The sequence below is a fragment of the Urocampus carinirostris genome, chromosome 9 (assembly GCF_059441175.1).
Source record: "Urocampus carinirostris isolate Australia breed hairy pipefish chromosome 9, RoL_Ucar_1.0, whole genome shotgun sequence".
Lineage (NCBI taxonomy): Eukaryota > Metazoa > Chordata > Actinopteri > Syngnathiformes > Syngnathidae > Urocampus > Urocampus carinirostris.
Window position 1 is genome coordinate 4,395,725 of NC_142357.1, and position 26,614 is coordinate 4,422,338.

General features: G+C 38.3%; 1 protein-coding gene across 8 annotated transcripts in view; it reads left to right on the top strand.

The window, feature by feature from the left end:
• The window catches only part of ablim3 (actin binding LIM protein family, member 3), a 97,554-nt gene that overhangs the window by 44,322 nt on the left and 26,618 nt on the right, over nt 1–26,614 (top strand). For all 8 annotated transcript variants that reach the window (XM_088344257.1, XM_088344250.1, XM_088344251.1 and 5 more), the window contains exons 4-9: nt 2,462–2,577; nt 6,403–6,529; nt 11,271–11,364; nt 19,661–19,748; nt 19,845–19,903; nt 20,001–20,072. In XM_088344257.1, coding sequence (XP_088200383.1) covers nt 2,462–2,577; nt 6,403–6,529; nt 11,271–11,364; nt 19,661–19,748; nt 19,845–19,903; nt 20,001–20,072 — 556 coding nt within the window. The remainder of the gene's footprint in view (nt 1–2,461; nt 2,578–6,402; nt 6,530–11,270; nt 11,365–19,660; nt 19,749–19,844; nt 19,904–20,000; nt 20,073–26,614) is intronic.

Genomic DNA, 26,614 nt, shown 5'->3' on the forward strand with positions numbered 1-26,614 from the left:
CAAAGTCATGCACTGCTATGTATAATAAGCAACACTAAATATACTACAAGAGGGAAAAGAATAAGCAAGATGCTGAAATAATTGTCTTTTATTGATTACTTGGTAAATGTAATTAACTTATCGGTGTCTTTATTCCACATAGTCTGTCTTGCTGTGAGTAAAAAAAAAAAAAAAAAAAAAAAAAAAAAAAAATATATATATATATATATATATATATATATATATATATATCATCTCATTAGCTACACCGTTTATCCTCAGTAGGGTCGCGGGGGTACTGGAGCCCATCCCAGCAATCATCGGGCAGTGGGCAGGGGACACCCTGAACTGGTTGCCAGCCAATCGCAGGGCACACAGGGACAGAAAACTCACTCGCTCATTCACACCTAGGGACAATTTGGACCGGCCAATTCACCTGAAATGCATGTTTTTGGAATGTGGGAGGGAACCGGAGTGCCCGGAGGAAACCCACGCAAGCACGGGGAGAACCTACAAACTCCGCACAGGAAGTCTGGAGCTGGATTTGAACCCACGCAGGAGGTTCCTAAGACATGAACTGTGCCGCACATGCGCTAACCACTGCGCTGCCGTGCTGACGGTGTCGAAGGCAGTGATGTCCGCACAGTAAACTCGGTGATACAGTCAGGTGCGCCCACATTAAAAAATGTTACACAAATACAAAATTAACCCAAACACGACTTTAAGTCGCGCGATTGAAACTAAATGTCCTTCATTAAAGTACACAGTCCAAAAATAACAGCCGGCAAAATGAACGGAAAATGATACCGATACTTAAGGTTTGATGCAGACCTGCAGAGTCCGGGTCCCGTTGAAAGTAATCCAAGGAATAAAAGTGTATATTTCTAAAGGTAAGGGTGGGAAAAATATATATCCACTATTGTCCGCCCCGTCCACAAACAGGTCTGTCTGTTCCTCACCTTTACCGGTCCCCACTTCCCGTCACCCCGCGTTTGTTCCGCCCCTCCTTTTTCATTCGCCCGTGCAAAACATACCAGAATAAGTGTCTAAAATAAATACAAACAAATACATTACAAAAATATACAGTTGCAAATACATATTATAGATGGGTAACACATATTTACAAAGAAAGACGGTACAACGAGAGAGTTCTCAAAGCTTTAATAATAATAATATAACTTTCATCCCAAACGGTGCCTGTGACAGGGCAGTTAATGGTAGCAACACGCTAGCAACACGCTCGCAACACAGTAAACGGGTCTGGTAAAAAAACATACCGTACTTGTAAAAATCACGGTAAACCGTCCTCATCTTCCTCCTTAGAACTGAAGCCATCAAAGTCGTCTTCCTCAGTGTCGGAAAGAAACTTTGTCATATAGACCTTTTGTACTTGAGTGCCGCTGGCATAAATTGGCCGCATCACTGAATAAGCCGCAGGGTTGAAAGTTTGGGAAAAAAGTAGCGGCTTATAGTCCGGAATTTATGGTATATCTCATTTCATCTCATTAGCTGTACCGCTTATTCTCAGTAGGGTCGCGGGGGTGCTGGAGCCCATCCCAGCTATCTCCGGGCAGTGGGCAGGGGACACCCTGAACTGGTAGCCAGCCAGTCGCAGGGCACACAGACAACTCACTCGCTCAGTCACACCTAGGGACAATTTGGACCGGCCATGTTTTTGGAATCTAGGAGGAAACCGGAGTGCCTGGAGGAAACCCACGCAAGCACGGGGAGAACATCAAGACTGGTAGCTGGATTTGAACCCATGATCTCAGAAATGTGTTATGCACGCGCTAACCACTGCACCGCCGTATATAAGGATATATATATATATATATATATATATATATATATATATATATATATATATATATATATATATATATATATATATATACTGGTATAAAAAATATATATACTGGTATATATATATATATATATATATATATATATATATATATATATATATATATATATATATATATATATATATATATATATATATATATATATATGGAACCTGTCGTGGGTTCAAATCCAGCTCCAGACTTCCTGTGCGGAGTTTGTATGTTCTCCCCGTGCTTGCATGGGTTTCCTCCGGGCACTCCGGTTTCCTCCCACGTTCCAAAAACAGCATTTCAGGTGAATTGGCCGGTCCAAATTGTCCCTAGGTGTGGATGAGCGAATGAGTTGTCTGTCCCCGTGTGCCCTGGGATTGGCTGGCAACCAGTTCAGGGTGTCCCCTGCCCAATGCCCGGAGATGGCTGGGATGGGCTCCAGCCCCCCCCGCGACCCTAATGAGGATAGCCGGTACGGCTAATGAGATGAGATGAGATATATATATATATATATATATATATACCTGCATTATACTAATTTTACTTAAGCTGGTGTGACTTCCTTCAGTCTTTTGGAGTTTCTTGATTCAGCAGAATCTTGATTCCTGCACTGATGTTCTAATTCTGCGTTTGTTTCCCGTCCACAGTAAACCTTTCCCCATCGGAGACAGAGTGACATTCAGTGGGAAGGACTGCGTGTGCCAGCATTGCTCTCACTCTCTGGCCAAGCCTAATGAACCCATCAAAATCCACGGGCCAAGTCGTAAGTCTGCCTCGCTTTGTCCCTTCTGTTTACGGGGGCCTTCTGCAGACTCTAATTTGATGTATCCATTAGCCCACTTAGCACATTTAGCTAATCAAGTTTCTGTCACACCAATGCGCCCAGTGAGAATGATGGAGTTTAATATTCCCATCATTTATTCTTTACTGCCAACCCTAACCATCAAGAAGGCAAACTATTGTTTTACTGTCAGCCTCCAAATTCCAATTCAGGGATCAGTTTAGCATTACAACTGGGATGCATTTTTTCTGTCTATGCCAATTTGCTTCCCTACCTTTGGTCCTTAAATATTGCTAGATTTATGTGACTTGCTAACAGGTTACCACTCTAGTGGGACACTTTTCAGGAAAAGAAGTTAATAATTAAAGGATGGGCAAATTCACTCACAGGTAAAAGATACCAGGTAAAAATGAAAATTCACATATAGACAAAATAGATCTATGTTTCATTTATTTTTGTACAGAAGTAAATAACAGTATCTTAAGAATTGTGCTTTTTAAACTTCTTTCAATAAATGTATGAAAAATGGCAATCATCACTCAAAAAAAGAACCACATATTTTGGTGCAATCACAAAAGTTACTTGAATGGTGTACACTTATAAAATATAGACTGAGTTTGTGTGTCCACAATATTCATCCTACCCACATTTTAATATTGTGATTCTATTTGTGCTTCATTTTATCCCAAAACTGCAAAAAAAAGGATTAGCCCTGTGAATGGTGCCATGACATAAACTTATGAGACAGAGTTGACCAAACTTTGTAAAGCTGAAAATATGTGAGGGCAAATTTTTCAGCCTGGCATTTTTTTTGAACAGTCTTTATTCACACTTACCTTTTTTTTCATGTCGGAAATGGGGTGGGCTAAAATTCTCACAGAAAGCCAAGGCCAAGATGGGTTAGGTGGCCAAAGCACAACTATCATCATCTAGTTAAATTTTGAATTTTTTGGAGGGTACAATTGTATTTTATACTGCGGTCAACATTACTGGCAGGCTACATTTTATTGTTTTTTTGGCAGAGGCCAGGGTCAGTATAAACTTGATTATATATAGATAAATTTAAAAAAAATATACAAAAATTAAAAAGATATATATTATTTTTTTCTGTTTTAGAACTTCGAGGTGCTATGTGTTTTAATATACTTTTTGTATATCTCAACATTGTATTCGCGCACAGAGACAGTGTGCTTGTATTGGGCCTTTGAAGGCAAAACAACAATGCCGAAGTGATTTATAGGAACTAATTTGTGTGCTGCTCATAAAACGTTGGCTGATGCTATCTGACCGTGCAGTGACAAAAGACGCAGAAGCAGGACTTAATTATTAGCCTCCCCAGATTGCTCCATTCATGATTACAAAATCCAAATGACTCCCTAGATGCATGTTCATCACTTTGTCAGTGAGTGTGAGATGCTGCTGGGAGGGAAATGCAATACTTTGTTTTCCTGAGGCATGCTCCACTGAAGTTCTGTGACATGAATATGTTTTGTAAGAAGGAAAATGAAAGCTTGCTTAAGAGATCGTATGGGGATACTTTAAATGTATATGTGTTTTCCACGCAATATTGTATTCGTTCATCATGACATGGTTTCGGCATTTAATTCCCTCTGCATTCTTTAGGGATGTTACCTACAGTTGTGGTATTTAAACTCTGCTATATGTACATTGCACTTTACAACATTAACTAAATAGGACAACAACTTTAGTTGCCATTATCATCACCAAAACCCAATGCTAAAATTCTGAGATTCTCAGCACTTCCAGACAAGAAATCGAGTCTTGGCTTTATTTGCTCAATAAGCTAATGTGTCCAGTTGTTGTTCTCATGTAGGTCTTGTGAATTTGAATTAGAATTTACTTTATAGTCATTGATAACGGCATAATGAATTCCAAAGTCGTGCCTGTGGGCACCAGGGTGCCCCCTGAGGACAGGTGAGGTGCCCACAGACATGTTCTAAAAATAGTTCACCAGTGCTAGGTAGACTGACTATGTAACCCCAGTTCCAAGAATAAACGTGGTAAGCACTTCAGGAGCAACATGTAAAAAACACCTAAGGAATAGAATAAGGTCAAAAAGAATGTTAGGATGAAAGGACAAACATTTCACAAGAAGTGCTTGTCTACTTGCCTAAGTTGTACTTGCATCGGAAAATAACATATTCCCAGCAATTATGTGCAAAAATGAAAATAAATAAAAGATAGCAAAAAATAATAAATCAAAGTAAATGTCTTGCACTTAGTTTTGCGTGTTTTGATTATTTTTGTTTGATTTTATGAAAACCAAATACGATAAAAACTTTTGGGGGTTTGCTCAAATTACCCATTATTTGTGTTATTTTTGGGAATACAGTGGGATCTCGCTACTTCGCGGTTCGACGTTCGCGGCTTCAGAGCTTTGCGCTCTGTAATTTGCTACTTTGCAGATTTTCACTTTTTGTGGGTGGTTTTGGTCCCCATTAACCGGGTCTGAAAAAAATAATAATTAAAAAAAAAAAAAATCGCCACTACTTCGCGGAGTTTCACTTATCGCGGGTGGTTTTGGTCCCCATTAACCGCAATAACCGAGGTCCCATTGTACAGTAAAACTCTAAAAACTGGTTGAATGTAGTAGAATCCCAAATTAAAGCAGTATTATTAACCAAAATTAATAAGATATATTATTCCTAACCCCGCGACCCTACTGAGGATAAGCGGTGCAGATAATGGATGGATATTATTCCTTAGCCACAGTCACCACAAGTAATAAAAAATAATAAACCTTTATACTGTCAATTTAGGGCAAAATGTTAATTCATGCTTTAAAAAAACACAAAACTAGTCCTGGAATTAGTTTTCAAGAATTTTCAGCGGACGGTGTACCTCCACATTTTTTGCTCAAAAAGGTTAAATAAACTGTGTTAGGCAAAATAATTAAATATTAATTGATTAATTAGCTTAAATCTTACAGTTAAGGTGGTTTGGTCCAGTATATAAAGGGCACAGTCCCAAATACAGTTTACAGTCAAGGGCTCAGATCAACAAACCCCATGTTGGCTGTATATCACAAAAAATCCTTTATTTTAAAGCTCATTAAACAATGTATGTTCAGTTTGGAGACACTTTATGAATAAACCCCACAGAACAAACTTTAAAAAACAAGAAACTCCAGCCAATCACACAGAGCAATTCGATTGGCTGAGCAGTAGCGCTGGGCGGAGCTATGCACACAGCGCACGTAGTCCCTTCCGCAGCCCATTACCGTCTGCACCAAAGGTAAATACGTCAGTATCCTCATTTTTTGTGCCATACTATTTACAAAAGAACCCTGCTTGCACCTTGTTTTGAAACCATTATTTATGAAAAAAATGAAGCTCAAAATGAACCTCAATGATCTTCAGTAACCGTGGGAGGGAGACAAGTTTAGAGTGGTATATAGTATTTGTTGATATAGTACGCAGCCTCTGGCATTATTCTTATCTCATATATGTTATCAAATAATCTTACGTCACATAATGAAGTCAAATGCGCAGCAAAATTAGATTTTGTCTGGAGAGCGGGTTTTGTGGTTTTGCTGAATTTTGTCTTGAAATATAAGGTATGGCTCTCTTCTTAAAAAAAAAAAAAAAAGATTTCGCTATTATGGTTGTTTGAATCAAAAAGGTTCCCGATCCCTGCTGTAAGGAAATAGATCAACAGCGACTGGATACTTCTGCCCGTTTTTTTTTATCCTGTTTCTTTCTCCCTTTTGTCCATCCCCGCAACCCCATACAATGCTGCCGCCTGCAGACCCCCTACTTATTTTTGTTCCTTGCTCTTTTTCTTTAGACTGTGCCGGATGTAGAGCAGAGATCAAGCAAGGTCAGTCTCTCTTGGCACTGGAGAAGCAGTGGCATGTCAGCTGCTTCAGATGTGGAACTTGCAACATGGTCCTCACTGGAGAGTACATTAGCAAGTGAGCATGAAAACACACTAAAACTGCGGTGTTGGTCGCAAAGTCATAAACCAAGGCCACCATAAATATCATAATTAACTCCGGGCAAGTGATTTATTGGTCCATGAACTTTTGTGGGTTTAGTATGGAAAACTATATAAAAAAAGAACTATATATTACACTGTTTCTCAAATGGTGGATCGTGACCCAAAAGTGAGTTGGGGACCCATTTTGAGTGGGTCGCAGGCATTCTCATTGGTAAAAAAATGCTAAGAAAAGGCGAAAAAAATTAAAATAGAATCACAAAATAACAGGATCAATGACAATCCTTCACAGTAGATGTCGATAATGCCCTGCAAATCTGAGTTGACACCTGCCCTTCAACACTACAGAAAAAGAGCGGTAAAGTTTGTTTGCATACGTTGACCATGGCTACAGAGTATATGATATATAGGTTTGATTATATTAAAGTGGAGGTAAAATAAGGAGTAAAAAATCCTCTGGGTATTAAGGCCCAAGCCAGCTTGAGCCTGACCAACTATCGCGATTTGCAGGACGAAGCTAAAGCAAATGTGAAATTTTGTATTTTATTTGTGAGGTGATATATGCTATGGGGCGGCAGTAGCTAGTGAGGTATAGTACTTGTCTTGGGACTGAGTTCGACTGCCGGCCCTCCCAAGTTAAATATTTAGGTGTCCTTGGGAAAGACACTGAACCTCTACTGCCCCTGATAGGCAGGCAGGCACCTTGCATGGCCCCCTTTAGCTATTGGTGTGTGAATAAGTAGGTGTAAAAATAAGGGCAGCATGGCTCCTGGGTGGTTAGCACGTAGCCCCATGGTGCTTTTTTTCTTGTTTAGTTTAGGATCCACACGTTGTGTTTTTTATTGAAACGAATGATTGACATTTGGGCCCCGACCCAGTCCGAAATTCGGGTCGGGCTCAGACTCGGGCTTAGGATCTCACCTCTATTAAAGACAAAGCAACAGTACTTAAGTCAACTTTTTTTGGATTCTATTAATAATGCAGCTAATTAAGCATAGAAGGTGCAGTGTGTAATACTTCACCACTAAGTGCCGTGATTGTGTAGTGCAACCAAAAACTAGTACTAAAAAGCACAAAGAAAAATACAAACTACAAAGGATTGAAAATTGACCAAACCGCAAAATGTTTTTCCTTCTAATTTTTTGCCAAGCCTTTTACGGGCTTTTTTTATTTTTTTGGGGTACCTGTAGCAACAAGATGGATGACCATTAATTCAGCTAATTCTAGGCGAGCCTCATCTTATGTCAGATAAACATATTTTGAACTTAAAAGCATTTTTGAAAATGCATGTTTATATAGCATACATTTTTTTGCTTATTGTCTAAATCAAACATTTTAAAGTTGTTTTACCACTAGGAGGCTCTAAAATATTTTTTCTTGAAGTTGTTTTGATTTTTGTCATTTTTTTACATGAATTAATTTCGACTATACAGTCCATGAAGTTATTTTCTTCACTGTATATCTGGTTTAAACTGCACAATGTTTTCATATAATAAAATTAGGAAGTAGAACTTTCTTTATTGATTTTGCTCGCGGCTGGTAATTATGATAGGGTGCTCGGTAGGTCCTAGTGTCAGAGCTGTTGCAAACCAATGATAATACTTTCCTATGCATTCATTTGGGCGGCAGTAGCTCAGGAGGTAGAGCGATCGTTTTATGATTAAGGGATCCCAGTTCGAATCCCGGCTTGTCCGTGTTACATGCCGAAGTGTCCTTGGGTAAGACACTGAATCCCCCAATACCCCCAATAAGCAGGTTAGCGCCTTACATGGCTGCACAGATAACGGCCGCTATTGGGAAATGTGAAGCACAATGTAAAGCGCTTTGGGAAGTCATTGACTTGAAAAGCGCTATATAATTGCAGATCATTTCATTTCATTTCATCATATGCGAGGAGGATTAGGGATCACGTGGCCTCAAAAGACCTACAGAGAATGTGTCAGGGTCTAGAAAAAAAATCTGAAACTTCAGGGCCACAAACTGGTGACTGTTGGGGCTGATGCTTCACTTGCTGGCCAGTTGCTCTTACACCTGTGATCATTAAGCACTTCGAGAGGTTGGTGTTCCAGCATATCAGAGATTCCCTACCCCCTACTCTGGACCCTCATCAATTTGCCTACAGGACAAACCACTCCACTGATGACGAGATTAACAGCGCTCCACGCTGAGCTGGACCATTAAGAAAAATGCAAAGGCCATTGTTCCGGAAAGATCCTGGTCGAGAAACTCTCCCAACTGGGCCTGTCCTCCTCCATCTCCAGCTGAATTATTGACTTTCGCTCCAACCTTCCGTAGACTGTGAATCTCGTAGACTGTGAATCTCGGCTGCCACGTCTCTTCCACCCTGATGCTGAACACCGGAAATAAACTAATACTCAACACCACAAACTCAAAGTCATACTTGACTCAAGGTCAAGATCTAACCTAGCCTCACTCAATAATGAAGACTGTGTGGAGAGAGTACTCTCCTTCGAACTCCTGGGCGTAAACATTTATGACAACCTCTCTTGGTCTACCAACACCATGGCTTTGGTAGGGAAGGCCCAGCAGCAACTCTATTTCCTGTGTGTTCTCAAGAGGAAACAAAAATTGTTGTTGTCGTTCTACAGCACTTGGGCCTACGTACGACACCCTGACCCAGAATCAGGTCGTTTACAAGTCATTTAGCACCCGGGTCTCCACAACAAGTGGTGATCGGTTTATTGGAAAGGGGGCTCCCATCATCCGGGCTCCCCCTAGCCCAGTATCGGAAAGGCAGTACTCTGTGCGGCTGACTTGGCAGCCGTGCCTGTCGGTGCAACATCTCAAGGCCCTCGGTACCACGGTATCAACGCATCTAGGCGGGATTCTGACTTAGAGGCGTTCAGTCATAAGCCCGCAGATGGTAGCCTCGCGCCATTGGCTCCCCAGCCAGGCGCCAGTAGCAAAAGTAGCAAAAGCAATTTTGCATGTTTAGATGAAATATCATATTTGAAACCTGCTAGTGTCCTTCTTTCAGAGCCAAAGCCACAAATCCACAGTGGAAAACATTCTGGCATACGGCATCACCGTGTGGTTTGCTGGGACAATAAAAGCATACAGGACTAATCAACGCAGCCCTAAAGATCATTGGCTGCTCTCTGTAAGGTCTAGAAGACTTCTCTGGCTTGAATTCCATTAATACCATAAAGGACAATTCATACCCTGGCCACCACCTCTTTGATCTTCTGCCCTCTGGTAGGCGCTACAGGTCCCTAAAAATTAGGACAAACAGGCTCAGAGACTCCTTCTTCCCCAGGGCCATTACCACATATACATCTTGCGACCAAATTTTGTTTGTTTGCCTTTTTGTTGTTGCTAAATGAAACTGTGAATCATATACTGTATACTATTTCATGGAACAGTGAAAATACATACCTTGTGAATTATATCCAATTTTTTCATATTGCTGCTGTTTAACGTTATTGCAATTATTTTCCTTGCAATATTGTTACAATGCCCTATTATTTTTCATTGCATTATTATTATAACTTCTTCTTAGCACTACATTGTAAGTATTTTTTCCCAATTTATCCTGATAGTATTTTTTTTTTTCACCTAAAAGTCTTAGTTTTACCCTGGAGAGCCATGTCTAATCTTGTTGCATACAATGTTTCACAGCATCGATATCAATGAACCCCGCGACCCTAATAAGGATAAGCGGTACAGCTAATGAGATGAGATGAGATGAGATATCAATGACAATAAAGACAATACTTTTCTTTTATTATCTATTCTAATGGCAATGCTTTCATTAAAATATATTTTGTTTCATAATTGCATTGTAGAAATTATAATTACCGTCATTTCCAGACTAAAAGGTTCACCTAAAAATCACAAATTGGCCAAAAATTTGAAAGTGTGCCTCATATACCGAATATGGTGGATACGATTGGAAATGTATAGTTTATAGGTGTTTATAGGTGAGCAATGATTGATTGTTCAAACGATGATTATTGATGGCCAAGATCGCAATACATTGTATGCAAAATGATTCAAACGCAGGCGGTAGCTAGCTTGGACACTTTACCACTAGACTTCCAGTGTTTCAGATGACATTCGAATAGGCATTAGAGCTTATCTTAAAAACACTAAATTGCTTAGTGCATTCTGATAGGTTAAACAGTCTCTTCCCTTCTTAACCTATGCGTCAGTAATTCTGCAAAAGACAGAAACAGAAAAAAGAAAGCATTTCAACAAAATACTATTCAAGCTTTTTTGCGTACGTAAACATATTAAACCTAGAGGTTTTTGATGCACAGGTGAAAAGGTGATAAGACTGTTCAAACTATCAGAATACACTATCCAAATCTGTGTTTTGGGCAGTGTAAATACAGTGTGATAATGAGAGAAGGCATAATGCCTTTTCATAACTCATATGTAATACTGTTGGTCTAGTGATAAAGTATAAGCGCCCTCGCCACTGCGATCTGGCTTCAATTCCCATTGCAAAAAAAGTTTTGTAATCTTTAGCAGAGATACTTATCAAATGATTAAACATTATATGCCCACCGGTTATATACAAATAAACACAGTGGCTCTTACTGTAGTCTCAATTATATGCCCCTAATTCTTGAAAAATATATGACTAAAGACTATTTTTTTGGGGTGTGCCTTATAATCGTGCAGAAAATATGGTACATAAAATAACAAAACATTTAATTTGACTTTTCCAATTCCTCTCCATGGCTATGTTGCAGGGACGGCGTGCCATACTGTGAAGCGGATTACCACGCCCAGTACGGTGTGAAATGCGAGGGCTGCAGCAGATACATCAGCGGAAGGGTCTTGGAGGTGAGAAAATAGACGGATTTCAGCCGTGACACAATGCTAACAAAGCTTTAAACTGGGCGGAGAGTGCCGTAATTGAGAAAAACTCTGATGGGAGAAGAGTGCGCGAACGCAGCATAATCAGCCTTATCGCAATTGAGCAGCCAGCGTTTTCATCCAAAGCTCTGTTTGAGCCCCGCTGTGTTCGGTGGGGGTGGCTGGCGAGACTTATGATCGGCGAGTGATAAATATTTTGACACGTTCAACCAAACCAAATCAAATCCATTTGTAGTAATTCAATATGTGCACTTTTGAGGGATAGGTTAGTCATGGGCTGTGGTCATCATACAAACAGGGTTGGGTATAATCCATTGTAGATTTTCAAACGGTTATTGAAGTATGAAGCCTCTCAAGCAGTGTTCCCTCTAAGATGCGTGCGTGCGCAATTGCGCACTGCTCGCCCATTCTCAGTGCACAAGAAAATCTAGCCAGCGCACAAAAATGAGGGATCAAAATTACTAATTAAGAAGCGATTTAAGTCAAAGTTACAGTGCATGAAGGTAAAATTACATGGGTTCCCCCTGCCTTGTGTCCTAAATGCGGTATTTTGAAGTCGAGTCGAAGTAGAACGAAGTTGAGTAAAGTTAGTAGAGTTTGTCGAGAACCGGCTTCTTCGGCTCGGTTCACTAAAAGGAACCGGCTCTTTCGGGTCCTAAACGGCTCATCAGGTTGTTTTCGCTTCTTTCATCCCTATATGACCAAATATTATGTAAAATTATGCACAAAATGACGCAAAGGAAGGGGGAATAGAACAAAAATGAAAAAAATACCAAAATGTAAAAGTAGTGAAAATCTGAGAAAAAATGAAACAAAAGGAAGAGAAAAAAGAAGGAAAAATTCAGAAAAAAGTCAGAAAAAAAAGAAAAGAAAGAAACAAAGGGAAAAAGGTAAATAGAGAAGAAAAAGAAAAAAGTAACAGCTAGGAAAAAATAAACACAATGAGATTTTAAAGTAATAAAAAAAAGTAGAAAAAAACAGGGAAAAAGAAGAAAAAGTTTGTGTTGCGTTCAAATAATTTCCAATTATATCAAGTGAATCTTGTTGCCAACATTGTACTTCCACTAGAAAATATGATTAAGTACAGTTCTGTATCTTACAACCGACTAAATAAGCCCCCAAAATGTTAATATTATGCGACAAAATATATCAGGAAATAAAAAGAAATGGATATCTTGTGAATGAATTGTAAGAACAAACAACGTTTGTAGGCTGTACAACCTTTGCAACAGTACATGAGTCAATTTCGTTGTCACAATATGTTAACCCATTATGTAACAATGACAATAAAGGTAAATTCTATTCTATTGTATTCTATTCATTCAAAAGAGAAAAATAATTTTGCATTGCCGGAAACTCAGCAAAATGTAACTTGATGTCAAGTTTTGGACATGTTTGATTATGACTTAGTTGCCACACTTGTATTGTATTGTATTTATTATCGTATTGTATTCATTATTATTCAGCCAGTATCAACCATTAACATGATAGCTACCGGAAATCATTTTGTCACGCGAAGCTATCGACGTGACTCGTCGCCTTCGATCGGCGCCGGGTTTTTAGACCCAACTGCTGTGTTGGGAGTCATTAGGTGACCAAACCCCCCAATTCCAACCCTTAATGCCGAGCGCCAAGCAGGAAGGCAATGGGTACCAATGTTGTAAGTCTTAGGTATGACTACCGAGCTGGGATTGCTGTTGCTCACTGTTCTTTCAAGCGTTGCTCACCGACTTTGTGTGAACGCTCAGACCCGTGGAAAATTAGAGGGAACATTGCTCTCAAGTATTAATTACAGTCATTATGATCATTCGTGTCAATTAGTAGAGCATAATCTCAGAAACACATCTTAGAGCAGTGCTTCTCAACTTGTCTGACTTTAGGACCCACCATCCAACCTAATTACAAGCCTGACCCATATTTAGAAAAAAATTCCACTCCTCAAATTTATTGAATAAAAGGATTGTGAAATTTAAACCTGATATAGTATCATATATTCTGTTATTTGTTTTAAACCAAGATGACCTTCAAAACCAAAACGACTTAAGGTAATGATATATCCTTCATTTTACATTATATTATATTATTATATATAAGTTGATCTACATATTTAGTCCAAAGGGACATTGTGTTTTATTTAGTGCATCCCAGTGGTGAAAAAAAAACTTAATTCTTTAAAAACAACATTGGTTTGAAAATTAACCAAAATATATCAACTATTTTATAACTATACATTTATTACCTCATAGGTCGAGAGTTTCGCATTTCTTTTACACTAACATATATTTCACCTAGAGGGAGCTAACGGTATTGCAAGCCAGCAATTTCTTCCCGAAGAGAGCAGCCAATGATTTTCTGGGCTGTGTTAATTTCTTTCTATATGTTTTCTCTGCCCGCTGCCGTGATCCCAGCATACAGCCCCGTGACTCTGTATGCCTGCATGTTCTCCACTGTGGCTTTGAAAGAAGGACACTATCAGCTTCCAAATAAGATATTTCAGCTAAACATGCCCAAGTGCTGTAATATGCTAATATTTACTGACTTGGAGTTTATTGATTTTGAAGTCAAAGTAACATTTTACAAAAAAAAAGTTAATTTAAAAATAATGAGAGTGTTTGGATTGGACCTAATGAGAGAGATTAACAGAGATTTATTAAATACTTTTGGAATTTTTTATTGCATTGGGCTCCAACATGTACACAGTGAGTGCTTTGTTGTCCCTGAGCTCCTTTGCTCATCAGAACGCTTGGTGTAAAGTGCTTTGTTCCTCTCTGAGTTATTTATAGACACAGAGACATGTTGGCCTTCATCTGGAAGTCTCCCACTCTTATCCCATCCCTCAAGTATGTGTCTCACTCAAGGAACACTCCTGTGTGTGCATATTGTTTCCACCTATCACCATAAATGCTACTAGCATAGCCTTTAATGTTAGCTGCCTTTAGCCTAACAATGAATATAATCATGTAGCAAATGTAGTTTACTGTAACTCTTGAAATGAAATGATCTGCATTTATATAGCGCTTTTCAAGTCAATGACTTCCCAAAGCGCTTTACATTGTGCTTCACATTTCCCAATAGCGGCCGTGATCTGTGCAGCCATGTAAGGCGCTAACCTACTTATTGGGGGTAATTGGGGGTTCAATGTCTTACCCAAGGACACTTCGACATGTAACACGGACAAGCCGGGATTCGAACTGGGATCCCTTAATCCTAAAACGATCGCTCTACCTCCTGAGCTACTGCCGCCCTCTTGAATGCAATTATTCAATTTCGTGTGCTGCTTTTTCTGCTGTGATTTGTAGCCTGAATTGGTTGGTTGCAGTTCACCCTTACAAAATAAGATAATCCGTCTTTTACAAAAAGTATCCATCCATCCATTGAAATCGGGATTTTAAATTGAGTGCATCATCTAAATTAGTGGTTCTCAACTGGTCCAACTTGAGGACCCACTTACCCACACTAAATAGAAGTTCCAACCCAAATCAAGAAAAACTGCTTCTCAAATGTATTGAATTAAATGATTGCTCAATTTAAACCAGAGATAGAAGAATCTATTCACGTTTAAAACACCTTCAGAAAATTGAACAACAAAACCAAAGCAACTTCAAGTGATACTATTCCCTTTAATGCTCGGATAGCTCAATTTTCAATGAAATCTAAAGCACTTCACTTCAGAAGCTTTGTCTTCAAGATAACTAAATCTATATTTTCTATATTACAGTATCTGCTCTATGTTTGGCTATGTTCAACATGTGTTAAAAAATAGTTACTTTTCTTTTTCTGATGTGGGAAACGACGGGTTTCAAATCACATTTGCGGAGCATTGTTGCTATCTTATGTTAAGGAGTGTAATTAACCCTCAGTTATTTAATTTTGTTCTTTTGTTAGCATTATTTGGCCGGGGCAAAGGCTCACGACCACTGTTCCCTTTAAGCTGCGCGTGTGCGCAATCGTGCACTGCCCGCACATTCTCAGCGCTCAAGAAAATCTATCCAGCGCAATGTTCCCCCTAAGCTGCGTGTGTGCGCAATTGCGCACTACCCAGAGCTTTTCCGCGCACAAGAAAATCTAGTCAGCTCACAAAAATCAGGGCTCGAAATTGCTAATTAAGTCAAAGTTACAGTGCATGAACGTAAAACGTTGTGTTCTAAATGCGGTATTTTAAAGTCAAGGTCGAAGTAGAACGAAGTTGAGTAAAGCCAGTAGAGTTTTTCGAGAACCGGCTTCTTCGGCTCGGCTCACTAAAAAGAACCGGCTCTTTCGGGTCCTAACCGGCTCATCAGGTTGTTTTCGCTTCTTTCATCCATATATGACCAAATATTATGTAAAATTATGCACAAAGTGACTTAAAGGAAGGGGGAATAGAACAAAAATGAAAAAAATACCAAAATGAAAAAGTAGCGAAAATCTGAGAAAAAAATTAAACAAAAGTAAGAGAAAAAAGAAGAAAAAAGCCAGAAAAAAGCCAGAAGAAAAGAAGGAAACAAAGGGAAAAAAGTAAATAGAGAACAAAAAGAAAAAAAGTAACAGCTAGGAACACAATGAGATTTTTTTTTAAAGGAATTTAAAAAAGTAGAAAAAAAACAGGGAAAAAGAAGAAAAAAGTTTGTGTTGCATTCGAATAATTTCCAATTATACCAAGTCAATCTTGTTGCCAACATTGTACTTCCACTAAAAGAATTGATTAAATTCAGTTCTGTATCGTGCAACCGACTAAGTAAGCCCCCAAAAATGTTAGTATTATGCGACAAAAAGATACCACGAAAAAAAAAAAATGGAAATCTTGTGAAAGAATTGTAAAAACAAACGACGTTTGTAGGCCGTACAACCTTTGCAATAGTACATTAGTCAATTCATTCAAAAGTGAAAAATAATTTTGCATTGCCGGAAACTCAGCAAAATGTAACGTGATGTCAAGTTTTGGACATGTTTGATAATGATTTAGTTCCCACATTTGGGGTTGCTGTTGCTCACTGTTGTTTCAAGCGTTGCTCACCGACTTTGTGTGAACGCTCAGACCCGTGGAAAATTAGAGGGAACATTGCTGACGACCCAGTTTTGGGCCCCATGCCACAAGTTGAGAAACACTGCTCTAAATCAGTGGTTCTCAACGGGGGGTACTCTGACCTTACTTGTGAGATCCTAAATAAACCTAAGAGAAGTATTCATATTGAAATAATTATTAGGTAATTATTAAATGTTTTCATTTTTTCCGTAAAATTCAATTACTCTATGTAAAATGATGTTAGTTCGGAATGCAATTAATTAAGTTGATTAATTCTTAATTCGAGTGGAAAAAAGATTGTTTTGGTGATTTTAGGTATACATTTTTATCACTTTTTGAACCTTTGAACCTTTTTCCAAGTAAGGTAAGGAAGGTAAGGAAAAGTATACTCAAAATAGATAAATATATACAATATGGAACATGTCATTTGAATTAGCTCGTTTTCAGTTTTTGTTTAATAATTTGTTAAAAAACAAAAACAATTTTTAAATGTGTAAAATTTTTAAAAATAACCTAAATATTTTAGGTTAGTGGCTCAGGAGGTAGAGCGCTCGTCTTGGGATCAAGAGATCGCAGTTCGAATCCCGGCTCCTCCGTGTTACATGTCAAAGTGTCCTTGGGTAAGACACTGAACCCCTAATGCCCCCAATAAGCAGTTTAGCGCCTTACATGGCTGCACGGTCGCTATTGGGAAATGTGAAGCACACTGTAAAGCGCTTTGGGAAGTCTTGACTTGAAAAGCGCTATATATATGCAGATCGTTTCATTTCACTTGAAAAGATAATTATTTTACTAATTTTCCTTTTTTTTTAAGAATTCTTTTTGCAGTTAATTGTTTTGAGAATAGTTTTCCCCATTCCTCCATAAGGTTGTCAGAGTATCTATAAATAGCAATTCCCTGCCGGTGTGTCAGAAAGATAGATTTGATGGTTTGGGGAGCACAGCTCTGATAGTAGGTCCACGGGGACACACGTGTGAGAATTTGGCATTAAGGAAGAGACTGGAAGATGTGGACGGATTTTGACACACTTGTGTCTTTCAAATGCATGCAGGACATCTATTCTTATCTATCAAACACTCAATGTATTGTCCACACTCCCTTTCACATGTTGGCTGACCGGGAAGGGATATTTTTTTAATTTTGGAAGGGAAGAAAACAGGAGAGGCCGTGCATGTGATTCCCAATAAACACAAAGCAATCTCATGATGATTTCTCATGCTATACCAGTGAACTGTGGTTATTGTTATCATGTGTCAAACAGATGACTCATTTACCCCGGAAGACACAGATATAGAAACATTTAATAGAAAATGCTTTACCACGTAGATAGTGTTATAAGAAGGCTTTGGAGATAAAATGTAAGTATTTGCAAAAAAAAAAAAAAAAAAAAGAATTATTGTCAAGTTTTACAAGAATGTTGTAATATCACAATGTTTGGTCAATGGGGTGGCAGAATGGTTGTATTTATCATCAGAAGCGAAAGGTGTGAATATTTATACCACAACACTTGAATGATTGTTGCCTTGAATAACAAAAATGATAATTACAACAAAAGTTTAATATGTTTATGATTAGAACATTTATCTTGCACAACAAAGAAATTAAAATTGGACCTTGTGTGTCCATGTAGGAAATGACAAATATTTACACTATAAACATATATAGTATGTTGCTCAGAAAAATGAGTATTCCTTTCTTATTTATCGACTTATTTGAGAATTTTGGTGCTGTTAAATGTCATTGCACTAGTTTTGAATGAATGAAACTTTATATTGATAAAAACAAAACAGGTCCAAAACCAAACCAATGTTAACGTAACATTTTTGAAAAGGAATAGGAAGGAACATATGCTAATTGAATCCTACACCTTAGACTTCCTTAATAAGATAGCACAAACACCTCATGAATATACATATTTAGATGCACAGTCACTTCATCATCATCATTATCATCATCATCATCACCATCACTAATCTCACCGTCATTATCATCATTGCTTTGTCCATACATTTTCAGCATGCTATATAATACAAGCATCTATAATAACCACAATTCTCATTGGTGCTCATTTTGACAACTGACTGTGGTGTGTGTTGTCTATCATACAGTATGACTCTAGAGGGGGGCCGCCCCAGGCAGCAGGATCATCCATTGCTAAGTGTCTTGATTCGTGCATTAAAAAGACAAAACATGGGAGCTTGAGACAGATGCTTTCAGCATCAAAGCTCTCACTTGTCTGCCCTCACTCTGAGTTGTGTAGAACATATCTGTTTTGTGTTCCCCTTAAAAGTTATCCTTATGTGATTGGATCTCCATTTATTTTAGTTTTTATTGCACCATTGCTATGACGCACTCACAATTCAAACCAGTCTCCAACTACTACCTTGCAAAACTTAACTTGACATTGTTTTTCTTTTCTATTTTGTTACGTAGTGGGGGTGAATTACCCAAGAAAGGGGAAGCGGGAACTGAGGGTGGTCATAATAAGCATGCTATTTGTTATCAAAACCAGGAAAAAAGTAACAATGACAGTGGAAATTAAATGACCCAGGGTCGTGTGCATTCCAAAATGTCATAATAAAGGATCAGGACACTCCTGTGCCACGCTCCAAACCCGGTTTGTGTACCAATCGTTAACAACCCCTGTCAGATAATCTGATCTAATCAGTTTATGAAAATCTTTTTTTTTAGCAAGGAATAATAAGCATGTAGTTTCCTACCATTGTACAACTTTACAAAAAAGGTGTATGTATATATATATATATATATATATATATATATATATATATATATATATATATATATATATATATATGTGTATATATATATATATATATATATATATATATATATATATATATATATATATATATATATATATATATATATATATATATATATATATATATATGCTTTTAAAGTTTGCAATTTAGTATTTGAAAAAAGAATTACAAATTTTTAGTGACTAATATTTCTGCTGTGTTTCACAAAGTTAGTATCTCAAGGTAGAAGGATTCAATTATTCAACGATCATGACATTTCCAAGCAAAACGTATCAGTATCAAATTGTATCAATCGATTTGTTAGGATCGGATAGACACAAAAATTTCCAGTATTGCCCACCCCTACTATGGAGACCTAAGCTTTGTTTTAATGTATTAAAAAATCATTTTTGTGCATCACATCTACTTCAAATGACGGTTTATGGTTTTAAATCACCTTAAAGCTATTGGGAATATTTAATCTTTTTTCGCGTTTAGGCAGGAGGTAAACACTACCATCCGACCTGCGCCCGCTGTGCTCGATGCAATCTGATGTTCAAGGAGGGAGAGGAAATGTATCTGACAGGTGAGTTGCCACCCACCTGCAAGCCCTTTCCTAACCAAACGCATTTGTTTGCAAAATCTCATCTCTCCATCCGACCTCTTTACATCATTCCCTCAGGGTGTGAGGTGTGGCACCCTTTATGCAAGCAGGCAGCGAGAGCAGAGCGGAGGCTAAGGGTGAGATGGGCGTTCAAGATTCTATTTTTCAAATTCAAATTGAAACAGTGTGTTTTTGTCAATACTGTGTGCTTGTATTTTGTTTGGTACTTCACAGCACAGACGCCTGTCAGAGACGTCCATCTCTCCTCCGGGGTCCTCTATCGGCTCCCCCAATCGGGTTATATGTGTAAGTCACTATTCGTCTTTGCATAGGTTGGTTGCTTTTGCTTCAACTTGCAAAATGATAACCTTAAATTAGAACGCTCTCTGAAAAAGGGTTTGAGTGTTAGGCACTAAGCTTAGGGCTGCTCACTTCTATGGCCTGTTCACTTTTTGTGCTCATTGTAAATGCAGTCTCTTGTTGTCATCCTGAACAAGAAACTTAGTTCCCTGCATGCGTCTGTGTGTATTGTGGATCATTCTTTTTATTTCCCTTTATTTTCCCCCATATTATTTGTAGGGCTGCAATTTAATTGGTCAGCTTATCATATTATTGTATATTCTTTCTAAAATTTAGTAAGACATTGACTTAATTATGTGGAAAATGATAAAAAAACTCGAGTAAAATAGGTACAATAAAAATACATCTGTTGTTGAAAATGCTGCGGATTTGTACAAAAAGAATTAATAATCCACTCTCTCAAACCATTTAGGCGGAGTGGTTGGTAAGTAGAGGCATAAGTCCTTAAATAAACCTCTGTCCATTTTTTAGGGGCAAGCAAATGAGTAATAAATGAAAAGGAGTCTCAAGAGTTTAAAATCAAACAGTTTTAATAATTGACATTTGTTGTTTTACCAATAAATGTTTGTTCATCGGACTGCATTTAGTTTCGAATAAGTTTGTCCAACACAGTCTGGCATAACAATCAAGCTCTCTTTCATAGCAATATATACGTGTATGAAATGTACAATCATGTCATCAAAACCTTATTGGCTTGAATTTCACTTGAATCTTACAGAGGCAAGTCAGGCTCCGTTTTGCTCAACTTTCTGAAGTGCTTTCTCCTTAAATGTTCATGAGTCATGCGACTTACTGCCAGCATACACAAGTTCTTCTTTGCAAGTGGTCCTTTTTTTCGCCGTGTCCAGGCTAAAATGCAACTTAAGAACTTTTGGTACGCATACTTGATGTTGGCGCTGCGATTTCTGTATGTTTCTGTTACCTATCGAGACAGAAACGCTATTGGCTATTGTGCATGATTGACTCCCAACAGATATTTTTTTCATGTATAGATGCCTCTTTATTTTGGAAAACGTGTCTGGCAACAATAATCGCCAATTAATTTTATTGTCGACTATATTTATTCTCGTTTTTTGTCTACAACGTAGACTAATCGTTGCATCCCTAATTATTTGTAGGCATGTTCGATAGGATTTTTTTCCATAGAATGATATGGTACTGATTCTAGACTTTGACGATGTCGTCAATTATACCAACACCGCATACTAAGGATTCTCCAGAATACATTTTTGAGACCAAAAACTGAGAATGTAAAAATTAAACACCAAAAGAAAACGTTTTTTGCACAGTCAGGGCAGCGAGTAGTGACAGGAAAATAGAAGGAGGAGGGAAATAATAATGATAATGATTGAGCTGAAATCATGCTCTCGTATTCGGCAAAGTACTGTATTTTCACATATATAAGGCGTAGCCTTAGTTATGTGTGCCATTATTGTATTTAGCACTCACACAAGACACACCTGCTGATAGGGCCCAGATTTTGTTTTTTCTAGATTTTTACCCTTTTATGTTATCATGGTGTCCTTTAGACCCATGATGTCCTCTATTATGCCTACCATACACCAACAACACACACACACACACACACACACACACACACACACACACACACACACACACACACACACACACACACACACAAGCGTTCATATTTAGAAATAGAGAAGACCAAAACTGAGTGAATCCATCCATCCATTACCTGCAGCACTCATCCTCAATAGGTTCGCGGGGGTGCTGGAGTCCATCCCAGCCATCTTCGGGCAGTGGGCAGGGGGCGCCCTTAACTGGTTGCCAGCCAATCGCAGGGCACACAGAGACATTCGACCGTTCACGCGTTCATTCACATCTAGCGACAACTTGAACTGGCCGATTAACCAGACATGCATGTTTTTGCAATGTGGAAGGAAACCGGAGCGTGGGGAGGTAACCCACGCAAGCACGGGAAAAGTTGGTTGCTGGATTTGAACCTATGACTTCAGAACTGTACCGCAGATGTGCTAAACACTCAGCTGCCGTGCCGCCCCAAAACTGAGTTTAGTTGTGCTTTATTATGTATTGATGACAAAGTACAAACATTTCCATTCATTAGTAGACGTAGCATGGTAAACAACAAGGTTAGAAGGTTTGGGGCGGCAGTAGCTCAGGAGGTAGAGCGATCGTTTTAGGATTAAGGAATCCCAGTTCGAATCCCGGCTTGTCCGTGTTACATGCCGAAGTGTCCTTGGGTAAGACACTGAATCCCCAATACCCCCAATAAGCTGGTTAGCGCCTTACGTTTCTGCACAGATTGCGGCCGCTATTGGGAAATGTGAAGCACAATGTAAAGCGCTTTGGCAAGTCATTGACTTGAAAAGCGCTATATAAATGCAGATCATTTAATTTCATTTCATTTAAAACCAGCACAAAGCTAAAGCGTAAACCATTGGTTTTTACCAGTGCTACACACTTTAGACCTGATTTATTCACAATGTTTCGGAAGCTTTTTTTTTTGCTTTTAATTTTTACTCCGGCTGAAACAGAAAATGCACTTATGGGCATTTTCGATCGAAAAAGTTGGTGCATTCCTACAACAGACTAATACCACTGTTATTTGATATTATCTTCTCTCTGCAAAAGAAGGCAACTACTATAAATCAACAGGTACTGGGCTGTTGAGAAGAAGCATCAGTGTCTCAATTTAAAAATGTTCAAATGCAAAAGTACAAACACATTTGTCAAGCTCACCTCTTGAGTACCACCAATACCAATACTAAGTACAAACACCCCTAATACCTGATAAATAAACTTTACTCCTTGGGCAAGAACACCCTGGCGGCGCCCATTCCTCTCCAGGCTGGATTTTGGTGTCAGGGTTTGCTCCCCCACATGAAACAGATAGTACTGGTTTCTTTGGTTACCAGTAGCTGGAGAAACTTCCTGATCTGACTTACATACAACACTTTCATCATCAGGTTGCTGTTATTTTTCAGTGTAAAGCGTCATCCCACTTTTCAGAGATAAGCTGGACATTGGCAGCGACAATACTATTACTAAATTTGAAATCACTTTTTTACAAAATTTATAGTATCCTATCACACAATCTTATTACCAGGTTAATTATTGAAAGTAGCGTTAAATAAACTCAGTCAACCACTGAAAAATATTTTTACTAGAAAATCACAATGACCCAGCAGTGTTGAGCTATTTTCAGAACAGGACCGCGTAATAATATGAAACGCTGTTGTTTAAGAAATGCACCAATAGGGTACAAAAAGTACCTCTCATCTTCAGACCACCATTTTTTTTTTAAATCTTTGCAAAGCCTTCAGCAAGGTTTTAATTTTTTGGCTTACCATAGTAGCAAGATGGCAAACAATCATGTCAGGTCCAACTAAGTGAGGCTCATGTCTTGTAAAATAAATGCAAATTTCTTGACCCAAAAAAGGCACTGTTATATAATGGCTCAGGTATTTTTGCAACAAAAAATACTATTTTTTTTTCTTTTATGAATTGCGTATTTTTTGCCTCTAGGAGGCGCTAAATAATCCTTTAAACCTTTTTCTAATTTACTACTTGACATTGTGGTTGTTCAGATGTTTGTGCTTCATCTTGCACTATATGTAGGACTCCATAAAGTTGCTTAAGTCAGCAATAATGACTGTTCCCCTGTCCCTTACAATTTTCTTCCATTCCCGCATGTGTCATGGCACCCTGCGTGGCCGACTGCTGGGTGTTGTCAGTTCAAGCGTGTGCTTTTTGTATGCAAGTGGCAGTCACCACTCCCTGCTTCATGCTCGTCTCTCATCTCTTAATCAATGACCTTTGTGGTTAAGGTGATGAATGAGGGACAAATGCAGTGTAAGTACATTTGCCTTCCTCGTTGTTTCCTTTCACCCCTCCCACTCTTTAGCTGTCTTTCCTCCTGAAGGTCAGCAACTGTTCAACACTTCATATTCACACACTAGGGTTGCAACTAACGAATATTTTATAAGTTGACCGGTCAGTGACTATTAAAACAACTAGTTGAATAAGGGGATAACCATATATATTTTTCTTAAATTTTGCATGAAGTTAATTTAGCTATGTGGCAAATGATAAAAAAATACATCTTTTATTGAAAATACTGAGTTGAATTGGCTTGTTGTCCATCCATTATCTGCACCGTGTATCCTCAGTAGGGTCGCGGGGGTGCTGCAACCCATCCCAGCTATCTTCGGGCAGTGGGCAAGGGACACCCTTAACCGGTTGCCAGCCAATCGCAGGGCACATAGAGATGGACAACTCACTCGTTCATTCACACCTAGGGACAATTTGAACCGGCCAATGAATTGATACTAACGTTGTAAAACATTGAGACTCGACATGACTCTTCAGGATAAACATACACGTTTTGCACGAGGTTTTACGGTAGTACATTACTGTATATAATGTTGCTTACCACAATTGAAAAACATTGGCTACAACGGGAATTGAACCTGGGTTGCCGTAGTGGGAGCGCCCAATCCTAATTACCATACCACAAGTGATATAGATAACAGATGAAGAGGCATTCAATTGGATCTTATTTTAAAACTTTTTTTATCCACGGTTGTAGAGACAAATGTTATAGAATTGAGAAAAGAAAAAAGTCGTCCTGGACATTATACATAAATGCAAAAAAAGCACAAGGTTTATCTGATAATGAATCAAACTTTGAAGTAACACAACATTAATACCAATTTTTAATCAAAAATCAAAGTTTCACATTATACATGAGTTTGTGTTACAGATGAATAAACACAGTCGATAAAAAGAGACTGTCTAAATAAACCTCTGTCCATTTTTTAGAGACAGGAAAAAAAAATTGTTTGAAATCAAGATACAATTTTTGTATCCCTCTTAACCAAGAACAGGCTCACCAACAGCAGTACAACAGTAAAAAAAAATATATATTATGTGCATTTTGTCAAGTACATTCAGTGGTCAACTGCAAAGTCTGTAACAAAAGAACTTAATAATTCTCAAGAGTTTGAAACCAATGGTTTTAACGACTGTCGTTTGTCCTGGTGACGACGTGGATTCAAGGCTGAAAATAAGCATTCAGGGTTAATAACATGCACCGTGTAATATAACATGGACAAAGATAAGGTTTTAAATCTACATGAAGCTCAGGCTATGTTGATTAGTTTATTCATACTAAGAAAAGTTCACGTATCGACATAGTCTTGTGTTAGACTAGCTCTTCTAGGAGCGGATATTTTCTGCTCTTGGATTTTAAATGCAGTGTTACCTCATCATACGAGTTCTATTCGTCCCAAAATCATGCCCGTAGCTCGAATTGCTTATGTAATAAGTAAATATTAAATAATTAAAAACCAATGGTTCCATTACCGTCCTTCCAAAAGCATCCAAGTGAACCCTCAATAGCTATGAAACACATCTTCATCAGTACTAAAACACATTCAAGTAGTAATTAAAGATAAAAAAAATCTGTAAAAAGATAAATAACATGATTCAAACGAAATAAAAGTTTATTATAAGTTTTATGTTATCATTTCAAATAGAATATGATGTACAACAATCCTTCTTTTTTTTTTAACAAAAAAAAAGACCAATCTCGTTTTGCCTAATCTCGGTCACTGGTAGTAGACGACAACGTCATTGTAGATTGCTAATATTGTTGCAGTGTTTTACATAGTTTGGCTTGCTATGAGTAAATATGTGCCATGTTGTGGTTGGAAGGTTTAATATTGCTGAATAAGGGGAATTGCAATCATTAATACGGTTAGCAGTGGCTGAGGTTGATATGTAAGTACTTACTGAACAGTTAAAACTAAAATTACAGTAACTTTAAATGAACACAAACACAAAAAAACATCAGCATTTTTTTTTTGCTTGTAGTAGTTTGCATGCACTCCTGGAGGTGAGTGGTTATGGTTGGTGAGAGTTCTCGAGCGGTAAGCGTTTTTCTCTGGTTCTGCTCATGACCTGGATTTTCCTTTTCATAATGGGCAATATTTTTACTGCAAATTCTACTCCTGTATCAAAATTGTAATGCTCCTGGGTGCTTGTATAAAGAGTTTCCACTGTACGTCTGTCAGGCACAGTCTAGCTGCTAGACTCTAGCATAATGCTCAAGCACTTTTTATAGTAAAATATAAATACCGTATTTTCCGCACTATAGGGCGCAACGGGTTATAGGGCGCACCCCCAAAAAATAGTTTTTGGTCCTATATCTTCCATAGATAAGGCGCACCGGATTATAAGGCGCTACAATGGGAACGTCGACAAAACAGTCAGATGATTCAGTCAAACTGATTACCCCCTTAACATTCCCAAAGCTTGCAAAGAAGCAAATACGTGTCGTAGACACGTGCGGATGCGGTGTCCGTACGATGTCACTCAAATGCATCATTTCAAATATCATTCGGAAGGTTAAAGTCTTGGGATTCAAGAAATGCCAACCATTCCTTAGTTTCTATTTTCTTTTTCGCTCGCAACTTTACTGTGCATTTGACAATAAACACTTG